A 22,453-nucleotide genomic window follows, 5' to 3' on the forward strand; every position below is an offset into this window, starting at 1 on the left:
TATAGATTACAGAAGATATCGGAGATTGAGAAAACATTAATTAATGAGAGGGATACTCGTAAATCATTATACAAGAAATATAAACGCGGAATTAATATTACTGATGGTGTTGATACAACTCATTTCTGGGAGTGTGATTATGGGTGGCATTTGAATCGTAGTACCCTTTATGTTGCCATTAGAAATTGTGGCAGCATTTTGTGGTGTAGCGGTGTCAAGTTTATTAGAAGGCGACTGCATTCAAAAGCAAAGAAGCATGATGAGATTAAAACTATTGCTGATAGTAAGTTGAATAGTATAAAAGACTTGATTTCTAAGGCTTTGACAGATGGACAGATATCTGAAAATGAATTTAAATTGATTTTAGATGAATTAGATAAATAGAATAAACTGAAAGATAGCATACGTTCAAAACAATCAGCTATGAGTGAGACAGAGAGAAAAAACTTATCGAGGAAGGCAAGGCCCAGGCTTTAACGGAGTTAAAAGAAATAGGAAATGCTTGATTTTATTCAATAAAGTTACTATAATTAATGACCCACCACCGAAATATAAAAGTTAATTTTATTACACAACTATGAACATGAGTTTTAGCTTTATAGACATTTAACAGTCCGCCCTACAGATATTAATCATTGCATTACTCCTACGATCAATATGTGGTAAAACGATCAAAACACTTACTTGGATACAGTAAACACTTGCTTAGATTCACATATTTACACCTTTAGTCAAGTAAACAACTCCTTAGTTGCAATAAATACTCGCTTGGAGACGATAAACACTTTCTTAACTACCTAATTGTATTTTATCAATGTAAACCAAATACACTTTACATGTTATAATGTACAACATTTAAAATATTCATATATGCACCAATGAATATGATAAACTTACTCAATACGCTTGGCTTGTCATTGAATTTTAATGGAGTGGTATGTGGCAGGTATTGATGTTTAAAAAATGTCTAATCTGGGGGTATATACGGGATTCAATACTGTCAGATCATGGTGAAAATATACAATTTTGCAATTTTACAATTTTTCAATTTTTTTTCTCACTTTTTCGAGGGGTCCCTCAGGGAGTGTGTTTTTTTATTATTTTTGGATATGCTATGGGTACCATATATATTTTTTTGAGTGTGTTAAAAAATAATTTTTTATAGGGGTGGTGAATTTTTTTTTTTTTTTTTTTTTTTTTGGTGGGGGAGAAGCTCAATATATCATATTACTGACACCTCATTTCAATGGTAGGTGTATTTAAATAAATGACGTGTCTTTTTATACACTACTATATTTATGATAAATGTTTGATAATGTATCATATTTAACTGTCATATTCTTGTTTATCAAACATGTGATAACAATAAACAATTAATAATGAGCATATCTTTATGAACTACATAACAATTCGTGGCCTATTTAAACCAAATACAGTACAATAATGATTATTTTCGCTCATTTGATAGCTTACCAATTGTATCTTAGTTGTACATTGACCTTGACCTTTTATAATAAAGACATTTAATATAATGCAAGAGTAGTGTAAATATGAATCTTTTATATTATAACAAATGTAAGACTGCTTAAATGATACTAATTTATAAGTTTTAAAGTGGTGGTCAGACTATCGTATTGCAACGTGGCCAGTGATTGGCTGAAAAAAGTGCAGGAAAAACCGAAAGATTCAGTCGGATATTCGGATATGAGGTGATTGGGTAAAAAGGGGTTGTTTTTGAATATCAAAACTAATTTAGAAACTAATACTTTAATTTTATAAGAAAATACAATTATTACATTTTTCATATCTATAATAAAGTGCGACTTAAATGTTGAATTGTGCTTAAGCCGGTGCTAGGGGGCGTGGACGGTAACTTGCACTTTCCAGTACCGTCCATGAACAGGCTCAATCAAACCGAGCCTGCAACATTTTCAATTTTGCCGTGTTGGGCTTTCTGTAGGGATTCTGTATTTATCTATTTTTTGGATATATGCATTTATAAAAGTGTATGTCAGTCCTGTGATCTATAAAAAAATTAAATAAAAATGAGGGGGGGGATAATCTCTTCGAAGTCATTTTGCAAAAATATTGGTTGGCTACCCTTATATAACATGATCATTTTCATGTGTTAGACATTTCATTATCCTAGAAAATTCCCCTCTTTAGCTCACTTTTAAGTTAGGATAAGGAGCCATTTCACTATGTCTATGGGACTACACTATCTAAGTCTATGGGAAACTCGATACGAGAGTTTCACCTGAACATTGCGAGAGGAGTCGAATTTGTACATATGTATATGGTATAGAAATTGAGAACATATCTATTTAGTTATGATTTCTTTTTCATAATTTAGGACCATATATTATTTTACTTCTTTTATCTTTGTCAATAAATATTTGATATTTTACATTACTTTTATTTATTGTAATAGTCATTTTCATGGTAACTCAAATTGTTGCTCTTGACATGCTATATTATAATACAACAAAACATCTAAGTCAAGGGTACAGTTTTAGTTAAAACATATTTATTTCCCAAATATATACATTTAGATATATACGTATACAATATAAACCAAAACATTTTATATTCAGGAATAGGATAAGAACGAAAGACTAAGTCTTATAAACGTCTTCTTCTTGAAGAGTACCGTTTTGCTTAATGAAAAATGACAAAAACAACATAATATTGACAGGTTACCCATGATAATAGGCAGTACATGCTTTTTGAATCCATTTTGTATCCACAGCACATAATATATGTATGTTTTTATGTTTTCTTCGTTATATTTATTCATTCTGACAGTTTTGCCAACTAATAAACGCATTTAATGTTTAATTACTCTCTGTAACCTTGCTTATAGTCGCAGAATAGTTAGAATAATGAGGAATCTAACACTTTGATATGAAAATACATAAAAAAGTAATTATTAGAGTCTTAAAAAATACACCAGAGCAAAGTGTGACTGTAACTCCAACATGTGACTGTCTTTAGCGCTATCTTTATACTATTCAACAATATTATGAACACATTCACTATTCAAATCATTGTATCTATGAATTCCTTGTCATCATATGTTAAAGAATGCTTTTATAAATTTTCTTATAATACATTTCGTTGCCTTCTTTTCTACGTTAGAGAGCCACCAGAATTGTTCGATAACTCATCAATCAGCCAAAATGTGTGCGTTGGTCCTTTTCCCTAACAAAAAAAAACAATAATCAATTATACAGTACCTAAATTCTATTTCCTTTACTTAAATAAATTCAATTATATTTGGTTGTGAACCAATCAAAGAGGTTGTTCAAGATATGACTAGACCTTGGTCGGGGGACAGGCACCAAAACTTTTCCCTTTGACCCCTACTCCGATAAATGTATTAAATATATTTCTCCTTCCTTAACTCTTCATAAACAAAACATTCTTGCGTTCTAATTCATTGTAAATTCATTGAATATTCTATTTATAGGTAGAATTTTCAAAATATGTACTGACTTAAAAGCAAACCGTGCGAACCTTGCCGACGAATCTTGGTCTGCACTGGTAGCATGAATATATTCAGTATATCTTGCCGCCACCAGACTGTTTGTTTAGGTCCATATGACACCAAAACAGAAACGATGATTTTTGCTAACGTCGGATGTTACAAACTTAAAGCAACACTAAAGGTCAAAAATACCTCGCCTGCAGGAGCTAGGAGATGCACAGACTCCAGTAATTCAGACCTATTAAGTCGCCTTTTACGATCACGCATGGATAAACTGTGGCTGCATTTCGGATGCCTCAACCCTCAAAGGCAACTCATAAGCCACAAGGGGACGTCACCAGGCTAACTGATAAAACGCTTGCTTTAATTGAAACTTATCAATACAATTTTATCTACAAACCTTGATATCAATTGTACCCCTATCTTCAATGTTAAAGTTGACATCTTCCTCTAACAACTGCTTTGTCTGTTCGCTGATATGAATTTTCATTGCTAAAAATAGATATAAGTAGATATGAAGAAAATAGCTTACGTTTGACATGATTTTCTATAAAAGACTATTTTTAATTTTTCTTAAATAACATAGAAAATAATATTATATAGCTCAAACTTTAATCTATTGATGTTGTTTATTTTTATTTATTTATTTATTTATTTTTATTTATCTATTTACTTATTTATTTATTTTGGGATGGGGACTTTTTCATTATTTCTTTCAAACCTTTGTTCTTTCTAATTCTTAATTTGTATTTGATTTTCTTTCCGTTCTGTTGATTGTTAACTCTAGATATCGTTTTATGATAATAATAATTTTCAACACTTATATGAAATGATTGATTATAGAGAGATTGACATTCTTTACCCAATCAAAACTGTTTACGTGCTTGTCATATGGTACAAAAAACATTTTAAAGCAACATGCCTCCAGAAGATAACACAAAATCTACCGTTGTACTAATAATGCAAAAACTGCTTTCAAAAGCTTAAAGTTGTCGAAAGAGATCGAACTGTTGCTTGAATATATATATTTTGACTTGTCTGCTTCGAAAACAGAAAGTCCGCTTTCCAACCATCGAGATATACCTTCTTTTTAAGATACTACGGAATTAAGTCCATTTTATTTCTAATACAACATGATGGAGGAGGACAATTACGGGACCCGTAATACGGATAACACTGTATCCGGGATGATATCAAACGTTATTATGGAAAACAAGTGTACTATTTTTCGTGACTTGTCGCACTATTTAAAGACGTTTGATTAATCAAGAACATCGTGTATATAACGACCAGCAAATAGATAGAGCTCTATAGACTTGAAATATAATTTAATCTTGAAATATAATTAAGGCTATATATTGACTAGCTTTAAAACACGATCCCGGATCCCGTGCGTGCACATGTTGAGTGACTTATTGTTTCTATTTATATCGGAACTGCGTTATTAAAAAAACACGTATTTTACAGAAGATTTGCAACTTTCTTCCGTGAATAAAGAGGTCAGTTATAAGGGATTTACATATATAAAAACCGATCTTGACTAGAATGTACCGTTCACCTAAAACCTTTTCTCATTTAACCAAATTGGGACGTGATGTTTTAAATATGTTGGGATAATAAATAAAGTCACCTTCTCCATTTGATTCCATTCTACTTGCAGTGTTTACTGTATCACCAAACAAGCAATAACGCGGCATTTTCCTACCAACAACACCCGCACAAACAGGACCTGTTATAGGTAAATAACAACAAAAAATGTCTAGTTGAAAAATGAATACCTGTTCACCAGAAATGTTAAAATTCTGGAAATGGGGAAGAAATCAATTGAGTTTTGTAAAATCATTTTCTGTGATTTTCATAAATAACAAAAAGAAATAAAAAGGTATTTAATAAAATCAAATAATGGGTATGTGTACATGTGCGTGTGTGCGCTAATGTGCTAATGTGTGCTTGTATTGCTTAAAAAGTTTTAACTTAACTATTAACTATATAAAATTCTGTATTTTATTTACTATCAAAACATCCAGCCTAAAATGTTTCAATCTAACGGAAGGTGCTACAGTATGCATGTCTTATTTTGTATAAATTTGTAACCATTGTAATATTAATATCGACAGAAAAACGTTCACAATATAAGTTTCCATATATATTAAGGCATGATTGCCTAAGATTATATTTTGATATTTTTTAAAGTATCTATTAATGAATGTTTTATAACCTGAATGTAAACCTATGCGAGCTTTTAGAGGCGTCTCGGGTTGATGCTGTATTGTGAACTGGCGCACGCTGTGTAATATATTCAGAGCCATTCGAGCTATTTGGCGCACGTGTTCGTTTCCGTTCCTCTCAGGTAGTCCGGATACTACCATATATGCATCTCCAATTGTTTCAACCTGCAAGATGATTTTATTGTCTAAATTCAAGTATCATTGAAGTGTGATAAATATGAATTTATACCAAGGAAAAAATAATATATGTACTAAGAGTGATGCGTTTGGCAAGTCAGGCGCTTAACCTGTTGACTTTCCGATCCCTTAGGATATTAAGATGACTTCTTGAGTATGAACTGCCATAGATAAAGATATATATAAAATGGAAACGATTTTAAATTGTTAATCGAAGTGGAACGCTCAGGCAAATACTTAGTATATTACTGACGTAACTAAAACAGTAAAACACATATATTTTAAGGAGCTCCACTGAGGTCAAAAAAGCCTTAAATCTTCAATTTGAAATTCTTACATAGATCAAGTGAAACGCTAAAAACGGAAACATTTGAACATATGCAAAGGAAAATAAAGAATTATTGCAATAATTAAATTAAATGTCGATTTTGTGTGCGATTCTAAAATCAAATAGTTGCAACGCTTTTCATTTGTCGACCCTTTTCACATTATAAACGGTTATTCTAGAAATAAAAGGATGAGCGAATGATCTGAAAATTCGACATAGGTTATTAGTCTACACCTACATCAAACAGTACACAAATGTTGGGGGAAATGCCAGTCTCATCATGTCAATAACCACACTGAAGCCACTTTAATCTGATAATAATATATCATTTGTGTGTTCAAAAGTTCATTCCAAGATACATGTACGGTAGGTTATGTAAATATTCCTCAAAACTTACATACACTACAAATGGTAATATAATTAAATGCAGTTTTTCACTCATACCTGTTTCAATGCAAAATAAATGGCAATAACAGGACTTTTTTGATGCAGAAAAACCTTATTGTTCGTGTTTATTCAAATAAAAAAATGTGTACCTTATAAACGTCGTAGTTGTCTATGATTGAGTCAAAACAAGTATACAGGTCATTTAAAAAGTCAACCACCTGAAAATAGATTGTATTTGTATGTTTAATGAGATAAGAAATAATAATAATATGACATATGAATAATTATTAGTAATGATGTTTGGCTAAAGCAATTACTGTTAATGTAATATATTTATCATCATTTTTGTGTGCAGGCTGAATATAACATTTTATTGAAGACTTGAACAATATTAAATGAAGCCGCTAATGGAAAAGACTTGTAACAAAAGACAATTATATATCCAATTTGATGTAACCAGAAATGAAAACGGAATGCAAACGTTTATGACACTACAGCATTTGGTGAAAAGAACAAATCTGATGAGAAACATTAGTGTTCAACCTGGAATGGCGTGCTTTTTGCTGATATCGTCGTAAAACCTACAATGTCAGAGAAGTAAATTGTGACGGAATCAAACGACTCGGGGCTGACAGCATTCCCTACTCGTAGCTGGTCTGCAACACTTCTGTAGAAGAAAAAAATGACAAAGATTGTTTTGTGTGGCTAAGGTAATTATTTACGTATCTTAAAAGATTCATATACACTATTGTTCCTTGTATGTACCCTTAAAGTCCTTCGTTGTATGAATAGCGTAATACAATTGTAAAAACAACAGAATGCAAGTAAGAACAATTTTATTACCCTTGATAGAAAAGCAAAAGGTATAGGAACTTTTAAGAACCGGGCTTTCTCTGGGTCATATACACTTAAAGCAATACATATGTGTTTTCCATTATATGGAATTTCTCCTAAATAATTATAGCGTAGTGTCGAATTAATACGTTTTTTGTATTTTTTAGTTCTTATATCTTGGTAACATGGTTGAATTGATGAAAGCTCAAACAAAAGCTCATATGAATATATATTATTGAATTTAGTTCCAATTTTAAACTATTTAAAACATAAAATTACATTCTTACATCGTTATGAAAGTTAAATAGCACGTAATTACTTTGGTAAAACTTGATACAATAATTCTTCAGATTTCTTTTTCTCTTCAAGGAATGCCTGGGTCCTTTCTGCAACCAAACCTTCCAAGTTGTTCGCATACTGTTCCATACGACGTAACAAAACATCCAAGACATTTTCGGTAGGGTTCATTTTTCTACACACAGATTTGTATTTTTTAAAGTGCTTTTTAGTATACAATTTCAATTTCTTTTTCAACTATATAATTATCCATTACAAAATCTTTTAACTTTAAAAAGTGGCTTTTTAAATGACATAAACAGCCTCCGGAATAAGTTTGCGAATCTTGAATATTCGCAAACTAACATACCCCATTTGGTGCATTATTAATACAAAACATTTAATAAAACAGTAATTTACGTTTAGATAGACGATGATTGGTTTATATAATGAAAACAAAATAATTAAACGCTGTGGAAGCATTCAATGTGTTGCTCCCATTTGTTTCTTTTCTTTTCTATTATCCAGTGGGGTTTTACTTGCCTCAATGGAGGTCCAGTGTGGTTTGAACATAAAAGGAAAAACATTAAAAAGTAGTTAAATTAATAAACGTCTTTGTCAGATTAACAAACCTTTTATTTAATGGTATCTTGTGGTAAACATTTGAGCGATTTTCTTGTAAGGAATAACATTACTTCCTGCATATGTTTTATTTGAAGACTGTAACAAATAATATCATCAAGCATTTTCATACCTTTTAAGTTTAACAGATTTGATTACTCTTCTAATAAATGAGAACGTTGGTCTAGTTTCAGGAGTTTCGAGCCAACAATTCTTCGCCAGTTCTACAACTTCTGGAAATGAGTCCGTTCCGTCTATAGTTGGTCTTGTCACTGAATTGCCTTTACTTTTTATCCTTTTTAAGGTATCTGTTGTATAAAACATGTGCTATTATACTGAATATACTGAACAGTCAATGGAAACATAAGCATATTTTAAGCAAATAACAACAAAGACCTCAAAAGCAGCGTTCAGGAGATTTTAACCTGAACACAGCAAAAATGTCTGTTAACAAATCAAGTATTCTTTTCTGTCACAGAAATGCCATTTTGTATAAACTTTCAAAATCTGAAAACATACCATCTACTGATGTGTACCAATTTTCATTGACGTATGGCTCATTTCTTGTACACATTTCAAATAAGATTATTGCAAAACTGTAAACGTCACCAGGTTGCGAGGATCTTCTTGGTGGATAAACACGTAAATGTTCAGGTGCCATCCATACTAGCTCAGGTATTGATGCTACAATGTATAATAAACAATAACAATTTTTTCCCATGATTACTTAAAATAATTTTAACATTATTATCATTTAAGTAGTAGTAGTATTTTAGTATAAGTAGTATTAGTTGTAGAAGTGGTCGTTATTGTAGAAGTACCTCTTTTTAATTAACTTTACTGATAATAAAAACAATCCTACTAAACGTAAAACCCATATATAGACCAGACACTGTCAATAGGACAAAATATTATATAAATTAAGTCTTTCAGTAAGATGTTTATTAATAAAAATCATTTATCTAGCAAAATATAGATTTGAACTTTTTATGTGTTTTTCATAATGAATCCAATAATTCAAGTTTAATTAAAGCTATAAAATATAGTATCCTTGCACGAATGTAAAAAATAAATATAAAATTTGTTTTTATGTAAAGATACAGAGAAAGAACCATTTTTCAATAGACCATCATTTTCTATACCTTTTTGATAACATTTTTATGCTTAGTTATCAACAAAACTACATTTTTTCTACAGTACAGATAAGTACAAATATTTAAATAAAATACTGTATGCTGATTCTGTAGTTTGTTGTTTATTTGTTAAGCTGTTTATGGTATCTAATCCAAAACCGGTGATTTTAAGGACAAATCTACTATCTATCACACATCTTGAGCTTGTTAGTCTCCCGTGTGTTTGGATCGGGCTAGTATGAAGATAATACATTCCCTGAAATATCAAACACAAAACAAATCTTAAAAGCTGAATGCCTCTAGATGAACCAAAATAGTTCATGAAATTCAAACTTAATCAAATCTTTAAAGCTGCATACCTCCAAATAAGCCAAATAAGTGTAAGAAAATCAAGCTTGAGAAAAATTAACTAAGAGTTTAAGAAAAGCAAATAGTTTCAAGATTAAAGTAAAAATGTAATTGAAAGTTGTCATGAATCTGGAGGCATGCTGCTTTATATGTAAAGCATACAAACAAAACTGTACATTAGAATGGATTTATGAAAACAATACGGTTAATTAAGCAGAAAATTAAACATTAAACACACATAAAGTAGAAGTAGAAAGATTTGTTTCAACCAGTCGTACGTTTGCATGTGATACAAACAGTATTCACTGAAAAATAATTTCTGGTAAAAGTATGTTATAAAATCATAGAGTTACTGTTTATGTAGATAAACATTTTGCTCATCCATTGTCTCTTCCAACAAAAATGCAAAAACAACATTAAATATCAATCAATTTTACCTCAACAATGTCATTGATCAGGGAAATACGAAAATCCCAATCCAGTTGAATTGAGTCATTATGAAGAATATCCTACAAAGAAAGTTTTAAAAAATCATTTCCACAAATAGAAATATCTGTCAGTAATTATCTAGTTGTTTTATATGATTATTGTTAATACCATTGGGTAAGCACGATTTGATTCATTTTATTGCCAATTCGCGTTATCATGTTATCATTATTGCTTAAAGTTAAAGTTTACAAAAAAACCTTTTAAATAATCGTGACGAAACTACATTTGCTGCTTTTCAATTTTATTCATCTCATCATTTTATAACTTTCACAACAAACCCATTCTAGAAAACTTGTTAATCTAGTAAATATTGTAATGTAAGGACAAATGATGCACAAATGTAACATTTATTTTTTAAAAAATGCATACCACAACAAGCTGAAATCAGTAAAGCAAAGGCACTTTTGAATATAAAAAAGGCCATTTGTTGCAGAACATTTAAGGATCTAACAAAATATTACATGTGGTTACATTGAATCGAGAACACCATAGAAAAGCTGTTAAATACTGAAGGTATTTTTCACGTAAAACTTTTTCAAATGTGTGAGCAACAACCTGCAAGCTTCCTCTAGAGCAATGCTCGGTCAAGATACAAACATTGTTAGCCTCAGGGCAAATCCCAATCAGGCGGGTTAGGTTCGGACTTGTTACATTATGCATCTGTAAGTAAAAAAAAGATTAAATATATCTTCCGCTATTTTCCAATCACTTTCCAGCAACAAAAACGACTAAATGACACACGCAATATGTAGGGGTTTTATTGTGTATTTAAAATGTTATAAAGTTATTTGGCATTCATATGCAAATGAATGCAATAAGTTATGAATACTTTGTGAAATAGTTATTTTGTTGCTAAAAACCTTAAATCGAAAAGTAAATTAAGATTAAACTTAACCGTGAAGAACAGAAATGTGTTTGTTTGTTTGTTCGATTGGGCTTTACGTCACATCGACACAGTATAGGTCATATCGCGAAATTCCAGCTTTCCTGGTGGAGGAAGACCTCAGGTGCCCTTCCGTGCATTATTCCAGGCACGGACGTGCACCTGAGTAGAACCACCGACGTTCCGTAAGCTAATTGGATAAAGAACAGAAATGAATTCAAAAAGAGGCATATAGGTTTGCATTTAACTTAGCTCCATAATAAATTGTTTAGATGAAGGTAAATATTGAGTTACCTTTTCAATGTTGTATCATAATGAATATGTCTGTTTTTATTATACTATTGGTGTTATTAAAAAATGTACAAGTATTTTGTAGATTAACTAAAGCTATTAGTAAAAGGTCGTACCTGCTTAAGCTCCAGAAGTAGTTTCCTATCGATTGGTAAAGACGTTATCTTTGGCTTTTGAATATGTACCTGGGTACCCTGAAAAGAACATAGCATGATAACCCATAACTAGTTTTTAAATAACAAACATTAGTATGTGTATATATTACACGTAAATCGTTGTTTTCATGTCTTCAAGCTTATTTTCCAATTCTTAAAAGATTTAAAGTAGTATTTATGCTTGATATACTGGTAATTTAAGACTTTTATACAAACAGAGGTAGGCAAACCTTATATGATTATACATCATTATATAATTTATAATTACAAATATATAATGATATTCTATACATTTTGTATTTGATGCGGTGATCAAAAATGTTGCAATATAAACTTAATTCACTTGGATCGGCATCACTGTTAGTCATATTTACAAGACTATTGCTATTAGAGTTTTGTACTCCTTGACAAAGCAAATAAGTCATAAACTAGTCGTGTCCACCATATAAACTATGACAAGCCTATGTGCCTTATCATGCCCAACATTAATGGCAATACGTATCGCAATATGTTGCAATACTGATGTAAAATAATAATAATAATGTATCGTAATGCACGATTTTGAACGTATTGTTATAGCCCTATATAATAAAATTACGCTTCCCCTCAGTGCATGATACGAGTGTTTCCAGGAAGGTCACATGACAAAAATAGACATACATTTATTGCAACATGGTACAATATGGACTTTATTAACCGTGATCCCGGAAATTATTTGCTATTAACTGGATAATGATTACGCGTGTTTGCACTATTTACAATGTAAAGTTTCATGGTATGTTTTACAAAAGATGCAGAAACAAACTCACTCGATAAACACCAACTGTCTGGAAGCAAACAGCATATGTGGCAAGTGACAGTGATGATCTGTCTTCACCATCGATCTATTATGGAAACATATTAATATATAAAGTATATATAAAAACATATACAAAATAACGGAGTGTAATTTAGCGAAAGGTTAAGATTCTTAAAAAGATGTTTCATTATGATTATTTGTTTTAATTAATTTTTGTGTTATTTCTTGTTAATAAGATGAATATTGATGTAAGATAATAAATAGAATCCTACGATATGTTTGTGTAAAGCTCACCCCTACATATTTTCCGGTAATTTAGGAAAATTACTTTGACGATTTTAAAGTTTGGGAAATAAACTCTTATATACTTTAACCCCAAAAGAATAAACGTGAATTTAGAGATATTAAAACATTATGTACATAACACAAACTTAGAGAAAAAAATCTAACATACATTACGTCAACTTAGGGTAAACAACTTTTACGCGCTCTTAACGTTCAACATAAATTTAATAAAATTCAAGCATTGTGTACAAAAAATCAGTTTAAAGAATACGAGCAACGATTACGTACTTTACTGCGGTTTGAGTAAAATGACGAGTTGGTTTGCATGACAATATCGGCTGCATTGATACGCCACCATTGACTATGGATTTCTGCTTCTGCTTTCAACCGTCTTAATTAAACAAAATTTTAAGTATCCCACTGTTTTACGTAGAACAATACAATTTTTGCATGCATTATAATGATTACAATTATACTACAGTGTATATATCGGGGTTTTTTTCATAGTCAGAGGCGACATTAATTTGAAAAGGTGACCAAAATGACCAAATTTTCTAAAATCTTGGAAGTTTCATATTATATCTGTTCAAAATAATCAGAATATCGTGGTTTATAACAAAAAAGATAACATTCAAGGATATTCAAATGCTTGTTAATCTTTATTGTATAGAAAATAGCTTATTACTTGTATGATTGATTTAAAGAATGCTAACCTGTATACGAACAATCCAACCACAATAACAAGAACAATGACAGAGCTAAGGCTAATAGCGACTATCGCAGATTGTGGCAGATCTGTAGAAAATAGACACAATGAATGCATTCATAGTCTAAGGAATTTTTACATGTATTTAACGTTAAAAAACGATTTTAAGAAAATTATTTCATAAATGTATTTTGTGTGTCTAATACGCATTTTAGATTTGCATTGTAACATCAAATGACCATTTGTACTTACATATTTTACTCGTTTAAGATATGTTGGTAGACATAAAAACAAAGACAAAACGAAAAAAAAAGTAAATGAAAAATGTATCTGTTAATTAAATGTTTTTGTACCACATTCGTCGGTAAAAGTTTTAAGCAAAAAAAAATCAACAAAATGTATAAAAATATATAAGGCAAAAATGAACCGTTTAATGCAAAATTGAGAAAATTAATTGCAAAAACAAAGATCTTACTATATGTGACACAGAGCTCTCCATTAAACCCACATACTGGAACGTTTGGAGGCGGACCTCCTGAACCAGGCCAGTGTATTGACACTCCCGGAATAAATTCGAACTTATGTGTCCAACCCAAATATTGTGCGACTACCTGGTAAATAGTTAAATGATCAAATAGAAAATGTCTTAAAATCTTTCCAAGCACAAAGCTAGATAGTTTTTCAATTCATGCGTTATAAATGCGACAATACAAATCTTTATTTCTTTATTTCTTACAATATTGAAATAATAATATTACAATACCATCACAGATAAAACATGCTTGTAAATTTAAATGATTAAAATAACATTATTTTCATCAAGCACGCACATCGAATAGCTTTTTAAATGTACTCACAAATCAATATATTTATAATTCTTTATAAATGACAAACATGTATTAATAAAGTCTTAATAATGGATTTAGAGCATGCTAGATTATAATCAACTGCAGAAAGCAGCGCTGAACATGCATGAATGTGCCATAAAGGTAACAAAATTTGAGCTTGTACTATTTTGACTATCCATGAACAGGCTCAATCAAACCGAGCCTGCAACATTTCCAATTTTGCCGTGTTGGGCTTTCTTTAGGGATTCTGTTTTTCTCTATTTTATATCACTTATATCATTTTGGTTCCAGATTTTTATACTTCACAACAGCAGGTGTCAATTGCTGTGTGGCAGCTGTAAAAAGTTGCCCCGTACTTCACTTCAGTGTTGTTTATTTTTCTGGTCCTTCGGGATCATTGATGCTAGCACTATTAAGTGTTGAGAATTGAGTACCGCACAAGCCGGTTCTAGGGGTCGTGAGGGATGTTGCACCTATTCATTATCCCTCATGTACAGACTCAATCAAACCGAGTCTGCAATTCTTATGTTATTTTGTTGTGATTAATGCTTCCGAGGGATCACTTTGGTTCCAGATTTTTATACTTCACAACAGCAGGTGTCAAGTGCTGTGTTGCAGCTGTAAAAAGTTGCCCCGTACTTTACATCAGTGTTGTTATATTTTTCTGGTCCTTCGGGAACATTGATGCCAGCACTACTAAGTGTTGAGAATTGAGTACCGCTCAAGCCGGTGCTAGGGGGCGTGAGGGATGTTGCACCTATTCATTATCCCTCATGTACAGACTCAATCAAACCGAGTCTGCAATTTATGTAATTTTGTTGTGATTAATGCTTCCGAGAGATCACTTTGGTTCCAGATTTTAATACTTCACAACAGCAGATGTCAAGTGCTGTGTGGCAGCTGTAAAACGTTGCCCCGTACTTCACTTCAGTGTTGTTATATTTTTCTGGTCCTTCGGGATCATTGATGCCAGCACTATTAAGTGTTGAGAATTGAGTACCGCTCAAACCGGTGCTAGGGAGCGTGAGGGATGTTGCACCTATTCATTATCCCTCATGTACAGACTCAATCAAATCGAGTCTGCAATTCTTATGTAATTTTGTTGTGATTAATGCTTCCGAGAGATCACTTTGGTTCCAGATTTTTATACTTCACAACAGCAGATGTCAAGTGCTGTGTGGCAGCTGTAAAACGTTGCCCCGTACTTCACTTCAGTGTTGTTATATTTTTCTGGTCCTTCGGGATCATTGATGCCAGCACTATTAAGTGTTGAGAATTGAGTACCGCTCAAGCCGGTGCTAGGGGGCGTGAGGGATGTTGCACCTATTCATTATCCCTCATGTACAGACTCAATCAAACCGAGTCTGCAATTCTTATGTAATTTTGTTGTGATTAATGCTTCCGAGAGATCACTTTGGTTCCAGATTCCATACAAAATACTAAATCCATTGTAATTATACTAATTACCATAGTGTAAAAAAGCAACAGAAATCTAAAATGACCTATGAATAACTTGTATATATACAAAAAAAAGTTTTTAAAAAGGGAAGACATAAAAAATTGTATTCATAATTCTCATATAAGATTTGCAACTGTTTTTAAAAAGGGAAGACATAAAAATTGTATTCACAATTCTTACATAAGATTTATAACTGTATGATGCCGTTTCTTAGAAATTGACATTACTTAAAAATATACTATGCTCAAATTTGATATTCAAAATAAATGATAATTGTTACACGGTCTTTTAGTAAATATATAAAAATAAAAGTATGTATTTAATACTTTAAATCCAACAAAGTGTAAGAGAACACACTATAAATATACGAATGTCATTAAAAAATAACTGGCAGGTTTTTTTAAAGAAAGGACGACAAGCTATACTGACCAATAATAAGGAACACATATTCTCATACATATATTTGCGATGTTCTTTTATTCAAATAAGACATATTCAGTAAGAATTTAATAGATTTCAATAAATTTCTGCAATAAAAATATTTTACTAAAGTATGAGCATACTATATCTTTAACTACTTAATTCCAGAACTTTAGGTGGTTCTGTTAAGTTTAAGCATTTATAACGAACCTTTTGCAATGGACTCTTTTAATAATTATGTATGTTCGAAGGTCTTATCCTATGTTTTACTATTGATGATATCAAGTATTATCACAAAAGAGCGCTGAGAAATATGTTTTAACATTTACTAATCAATCAAACATTTCAATAAATTATGCAAATCACTCACATTGAATTCTCCTGAAATTGGGTCAAGGTCTAGTAAGGTGAAATCTGTATCCCTGTCGCCATTTTCATTCATAAATACTGGACCACCAATGCCTTTGAAGACAACAATCTTTTTATATTTTATTTTGTAAAACACATTTTGCATATTAATGCAATGCTAGTGAGCCGCTTTTTTACATTTGTCCCGGGAGAAGATATCAATAATTATTATAAGTAACAATTCTTGGTTACATTTTAAATAATTCTTCTTAAAAATGCACATTAAGATGAGAAAGTGCTTTCCTTCATGGGCATGTTCTTATTTTTGTTATTGCTTGGAATAAAATATATTTTTGCAGTTAGATTTTTTAAGCTTATTGTAAATCAACGTTTTTAAGGTAAGATGATTTGATGCACACTAATACTCTGAATCGTATCTTATTAGATATTGCTACAATCTTTCAAATATCACATGAATGTCAAGCATATAATGAGGTAATGACGGGTCTTTTGCCTATGTGTCAATAATATTGTTATTTGCAATCCTGTAAAAAAGACTTGTATGTGATCAAACAGGACCCTTCACAAACCATTTGTGCTACTCATTATACCTTACTTTTTACAAAAGCATTTTGAAGTCCTATATTTAACTGATTTAACAATTCGATGACAATACATTGCCTCATCATTTTCATATGTGAAACTATGTTTCTATTTCAGGTTGCGTTTATTTGTTTTGAATATATCAAATTGTTAATAATATCTTAGCATATCAAAATTAATGTGACATTGCAGTTTACCACAATGAAATAAATGGAATATGCACGCGATTTTATACATGAAATACAATAATTCAATATTGTTAAGCATCAACCACTTAAACATTTCAATTGATATACGACAAACCACTTTAAGAGCTTGATTCTTAAAGTGCAACATCTGATATTTTCAGATCACAAAGAACATAGCGTTTTATAGAAAATTCATAAGGAATATTTATAAAATCTATTAAATCCTGCAATTATTTAAATAGAAACTAGCTATAAAATGTTGAAATGGTTGACGATTAATTTTATTGCAATGCATTATTTCGAATTCGATATTTAGAACTTTTATCCATCTAACATACAAGAGCCAGTAATAGTGCTCCAACGTTTATCTATTAAACAATTCTATGTCCCAATTACAAAACATGCCCTAAGCAGTTGAGACATCAAAAAGGCTTTTACCAAGTTATATGTTGTTAAAACAGAATTTTAATTAACAGGCAAGCATGTTGTCATGCAATTGTTTCTGATTAAACATCTGATCTGCTGATCAAATATTACCGGAAAACGTTCTGTTCCACATCCTTTTAACGACTTTCCCTCCATCCCTCGGATCGTCTCCGGCAGATATCGTTTCATTTAATGCTTTTGCATAGAGCATAAACGAATCGTAGTGTCCAATATTAAATATGCTGACCTGTTATAATAATATTGATATATTCAGATATGCTTGACATGAAAATTCGAATATGAATATTCAAATACGCTTATCAGCAGTGTTATGAAGTATGTATATCTATAATGATATTAATATTAATTAACAGTCACTGATAATAATCTATTGACTATTTATTAAGTATGCTTATCTAAAATGATATGATATTGAGAGATATGGGATCCCTAAAGAACGTCCAAAACGTCAAAACTGGTAATGTTGCAGACTCGGTTTGATTGAGCCTGTTCATTAATAGTATGGGTAAGTGCAAGCTTCCGTCCACGCCCTATAGCACCGGTTTAAGCAGAATTCAACATTAAACATGAAAATAATATTCAAATATGCAACTTATAGTGATATTACTATTTATATATGCTTGTTATGGTTATTTTCTAATCATTATATGCTTATTAGCAATAATACCGATATTAATCAAATTTGCCAGACATACAATGCTAACTTAAAAGGCATACTCACCAACTTATTTTATCAAAATAATGAAAATATAGTTTGAATAGCTTACTTGTTAAAAGATTATTCACGAATTATATTAATTGGCAGTAATGGCAAAATCAACTATACGATAATGTTTTATATTCACTTAATGTATATGACCGATCGTACTAACATTATTAAAATATTAACCTGTAATTACACACCTCGTGTTCATCTTTCCAGGTGTAGTTATACTCTGTGAATGCTCTGTCTTTCACGTCTTGTTCAAACTCAAGAAACGCTTGTGACGACGGCCTTCGTGGTCGAATGACCATAACTGCATCATATGCGTTGCGGGCCTCCTTAAATTTACTCAAGTCAATGACTACATATTGCCAGGTGTCATGTATAACCGTTTCAATAACATTGCAATTAAATCTTTGATTATTGTATTTTATTGTAAGTTATATCATTATTATTATTAAAAGCGATCAGCCACATTTTTGTTATGTCATGTCGACTGTAAAGAGATACTGATAGAGGTGATCTAAGCCGTATTTCAACAAGTTATCGCTCTTTAACAATGTTATATTGTATGCTCACTATTCAAGATCGGAAGCAATTTGTATGTTGCTCAAATATTTTATATACATGTATAATATTTGTTTACGACAAGACATGTTATTTCTCAATAAAAACTTATATAAATTTATAAAAAACATATATATATTTGAAAAATCATTATATAATTTTCGGGAAATATACTCGTATGATCATATAATTATGTTACCTGGTCTAAATCGTCATCTCGACGCCATGTATATTTGCCGACAGGCGGTGCACCTTTTAGTTCAAAATAAAATATGAAAGTATACTCTCCATCGACGAGGTCAGAACTCCTGGCTAAAAGAACCATTTGCCGGAATACATCTCCGTGACACGACACTATGAACACTGTAAGGAATTATATGATAATATAACGTATATTTAATGATATTATTACATGTATTGATGTTACTTCATGCGACTAAGTATTGTTTACATGTGGTACAGTTTTCAATTAAACTTGTTTTCATGTCAAATTATTGTTTTCATTGTTTCCGATGGATCACCCCATTTTTCAAATTCTTTTTTACAATGCAGGATTGATAAATAATGATTTGACAGCATTATGTCTTTCTGCTAAATGATGAAGAGTAGCTTTTTTAACTTTGGGCCGGAAAATAATAATATTACACCAAGAATCTCTCGCTAATTGTTCATCCAGTTGGTTTGCAGTGTTTGTAAAAGAACTACTTTATTACATTAAAACCAGTTCATATTGTAATACTTTGCATTTTCGTTTTGAAAATGTTTCACACATTTTATGAAAAATTACTTTTCATATTGTAATACTTTGCATTTTCGTTTCTATCTTGTTCCTTTGAAAATGTTTCACACATTTTATGAAAAATTACTTTTGTACTGACATAGTAAAATCATCATTTTACTATGTCAGTAAATGTCAAACATTTTTATTCACATCAGGCCATTACATGACAGCAATCTAAGTATTTGTGTAGTAATAGTAAACATGTATACAATATCATATGTTATGAAATTCCAAATACGTTATATCTTTCGTAAACTACTTTCAATGTAAGCAATATAATTACAAAACAATATAATATGCTATTTCATTCCCAATATTTTATATCTTTCGTAAACTACTATCAATGTAAGCAATATAATTACAAAACAATATAATATGCTATGGAATTCCCAATATTTTATCTCTTTCGTAGACTGCTATCAATGTAAGCAATACATTTGCAATAAAATAAAATAAATGATGTATGTTTATGTATACAAAAGAAGAAGTTGATTTAACAGTACGAACCTCTTGCTTTGGAGATTGCCTTTCTTATGACCCTCCATAGCTCCGCCTTCAAATCTTTCGACGCAGCATTAAAGGGCAAAGGAAATGATGACAAATGAGGAGCTTCGGATGTAAAACTGCGCTGTTATAATAATGTCAATAGTAATATAATGAATAAGTAAGACATAGACATATATCGGTATATATTTTCTAGAACTAAAAGCAATATATAAACTTTTGATTAAGTAATATATGCAAAAGAAAGATCGACAAGGAAGGGCGGCATTCAATGAAAGCGTCCACCTAGCACAGGACGACAGGAAAGGAGCCCAGCAGGACATCAAAGAGGACAGGCCAGGCGGGAAGACCACGAAGTGGATGCCACCATAAATTACTGAAAACCATAGAAACCTACAAGACAACTAATGAAGAAAGTTTTTTTAAAAATCTTACAGAAGAATAAGGGTGTAGGGAAAAACATTGAAAATTGCATAATTAACGCGTCTAGAGTGCAAATTTAATTTGTTTTCTTTTACATACAGTGCCCAATGTTGAAATTCAAAACGCGGACATGATTAATTTCGTGTTTTAACTTTTCGACCATTAATGTTTAAAACGTCATTTTAGTTACATGTACGGGTATATTACTCAAACTACATATAATTATCGCGACTAAAAATATATTATGATATGACGACATTCGGAAAATATATTTCAGTACATAATACCAGGATCTCGCGTAATTATTAATATTAAAAGCAGTGTAAGATATATATGGTAAGCGCATTTTGATAAACACTCATAAGTTAGAAAAAAGTGCGTTCTGTCCACATATAATCGTTATTAAATTTCAAAATAAGCAAAATTAGATCTCATTCCGTTGGTAACAAGGTAGAAAAATTAAGTCAAATATATGAAATTTTGTTATGAGGGGCCATTAAACATGTCAAGCATTAACATAGGTTGTAAATATTATTACATTTCTCAAATTATTGATATTTTTTTCTGTCTTTAATAATTTAACTCATCTCACTGCGTATAGATAAATGACATATGTTTCTTTGAAATAGAAGACAATCCCTCAGGCAAAACATGAAACCATAAACTAAAATAAACATTATAACATTAATTTCATCATCAACATAAATCTAAAACACAAAGGTAACATGAAATAAGCCACTTGCCCCTCACCGCATGGGTTCGAATTTCGACGGGGACTTTGCGTGTTTCATATGACAAAGTTATCCAGCTTGCCTACGGAACGTTGGTGGTGTTCTACTCGGGAGCCAATGTGTGACTAAAATAATACACGGAGGGGCACCCGAGGTCTTCCTCCAGGGGTAAAGCTAGACAGTCGACATTTACATTTACTGTGTTAGCTCGACACAAAAACCCAACCAAAACCATAAATTAAGATATCTTGATCGTGTTAATTAAATAAGACAGTTATTTTTTTTTTCAGATTTTATTCATGATGCTTTATTTTTAAACGAAACAAAAATCTTTTTCTATTTATCATTTTACCTGAAAGCTTGTTCCCACAAGGTTGGTAATAAACTGTGTGGTATCATATATATTAGCAATATATGACCATCCAAACTCATTGAAGACTTCGATGTAAAACATAGCAAAATTATTTAATGTAAAAGATAGCCTGGATAAAGTGGAAAACTCTTTCTTATTGTCCAATGATTCGTCAGTACCAACATAAGTTATATGGGGAATATTCCAAGATACTGCCATTCTTGAAACTGTTTGAACTGCTGGTGTACAACCTGAAAATCAAGATAAATAAAATGTCATAAAAATTGTAAAGGGACAATTGTATCAGACACACAAGTTAATGCGACTAAATGCCTAAATATTGTGGAGAGGAATGCATGTGGTAACGAGGGAATAGACTTACTCCGGAATTAAGAATATTTGGGTTTTTCCCGGCTAAAACCAGGTACAACCAAACTTACACAGTTATTGTTTCGAAATTAAGCGCATCAGGTTGACTAATCTATTGTGACGGGTAGTGCACAGTAAAGCTATAACGGTAAAAGTTTGAACCAACGGGTTAGCTGGAAAAACCCTACATTTGTTCTCGGCTAATTCTCTTTATTACCACACTATGTCTTAACTTTACTAAAACAACATTAGATAGATACTAGTTTATATAAAATACATAAAT

General features: G+C 31.2%; 1 protein-coding gene across 1 annotated transcript; it reads right to left on the bottom strand.

Annotated features, from left to right (window-relative positions):
* Nucleotides 1–3,755: 3,755 nt before the first annotated feature.
* On the bottom strand, nt 3,756–22,156 carry LOC132727683 (atrial natriuretic peptide receptor 1-like). The gene is made up of 22 exons (XM_060713251.1): nt 21,802–22,156; nt 20,299–20,419; nt 19,210–19,373; nt 18,644–18,781; nt 17,831–17,966; nt 16,525–16,616; nt 13,903–14,038; nt 13,435–13,516; nt 13,010–13,112; nt 12,447–12,521; nt 11,599–11,676; nt 10,864–10,968; nt 10,257–10,328; nt 9,568–9,727; nt 8,823–9,022; nt 8,472–8,665; nt 7,761–7,913; nt 7,151–7,274; nt 6,757–6,825; nt 5,706–5,880; nt 5,118–5,216; nt 3,756–3,979 (listed from the first exon to the last, which is right to left on the bottom strand). Exons 1-22 carry the CDS (start codon nt 22,018–22,020, stop codon nt 3,876–3,878), a joined length of 2,799 nt encoding a protein of 932 aa, XP_060569234.1. The 5' UTR covers nt 22,021–22,156; the 3' UTR covers nt 3,756–3,875.
* Nucleotides 22,157–22,453: the final 297 nt, after the last annotated feature.

This window comes from Ruditapes philippinarum, unplaced genomic scaffold (genome assembly GCF_026571515.1).
Source record: "Ruditapes philippinarum isolate M1 unplaced genomic scaffold, ASM2657151v2 ctg3267_1_1_1_1, whole genome shotgun sequence".
NCBI lineage: Eukaryota > Metazoa > Mollusca > Bivalvia > Venerida > Veneridae > Ruditapes > Ruditapes philippinarum.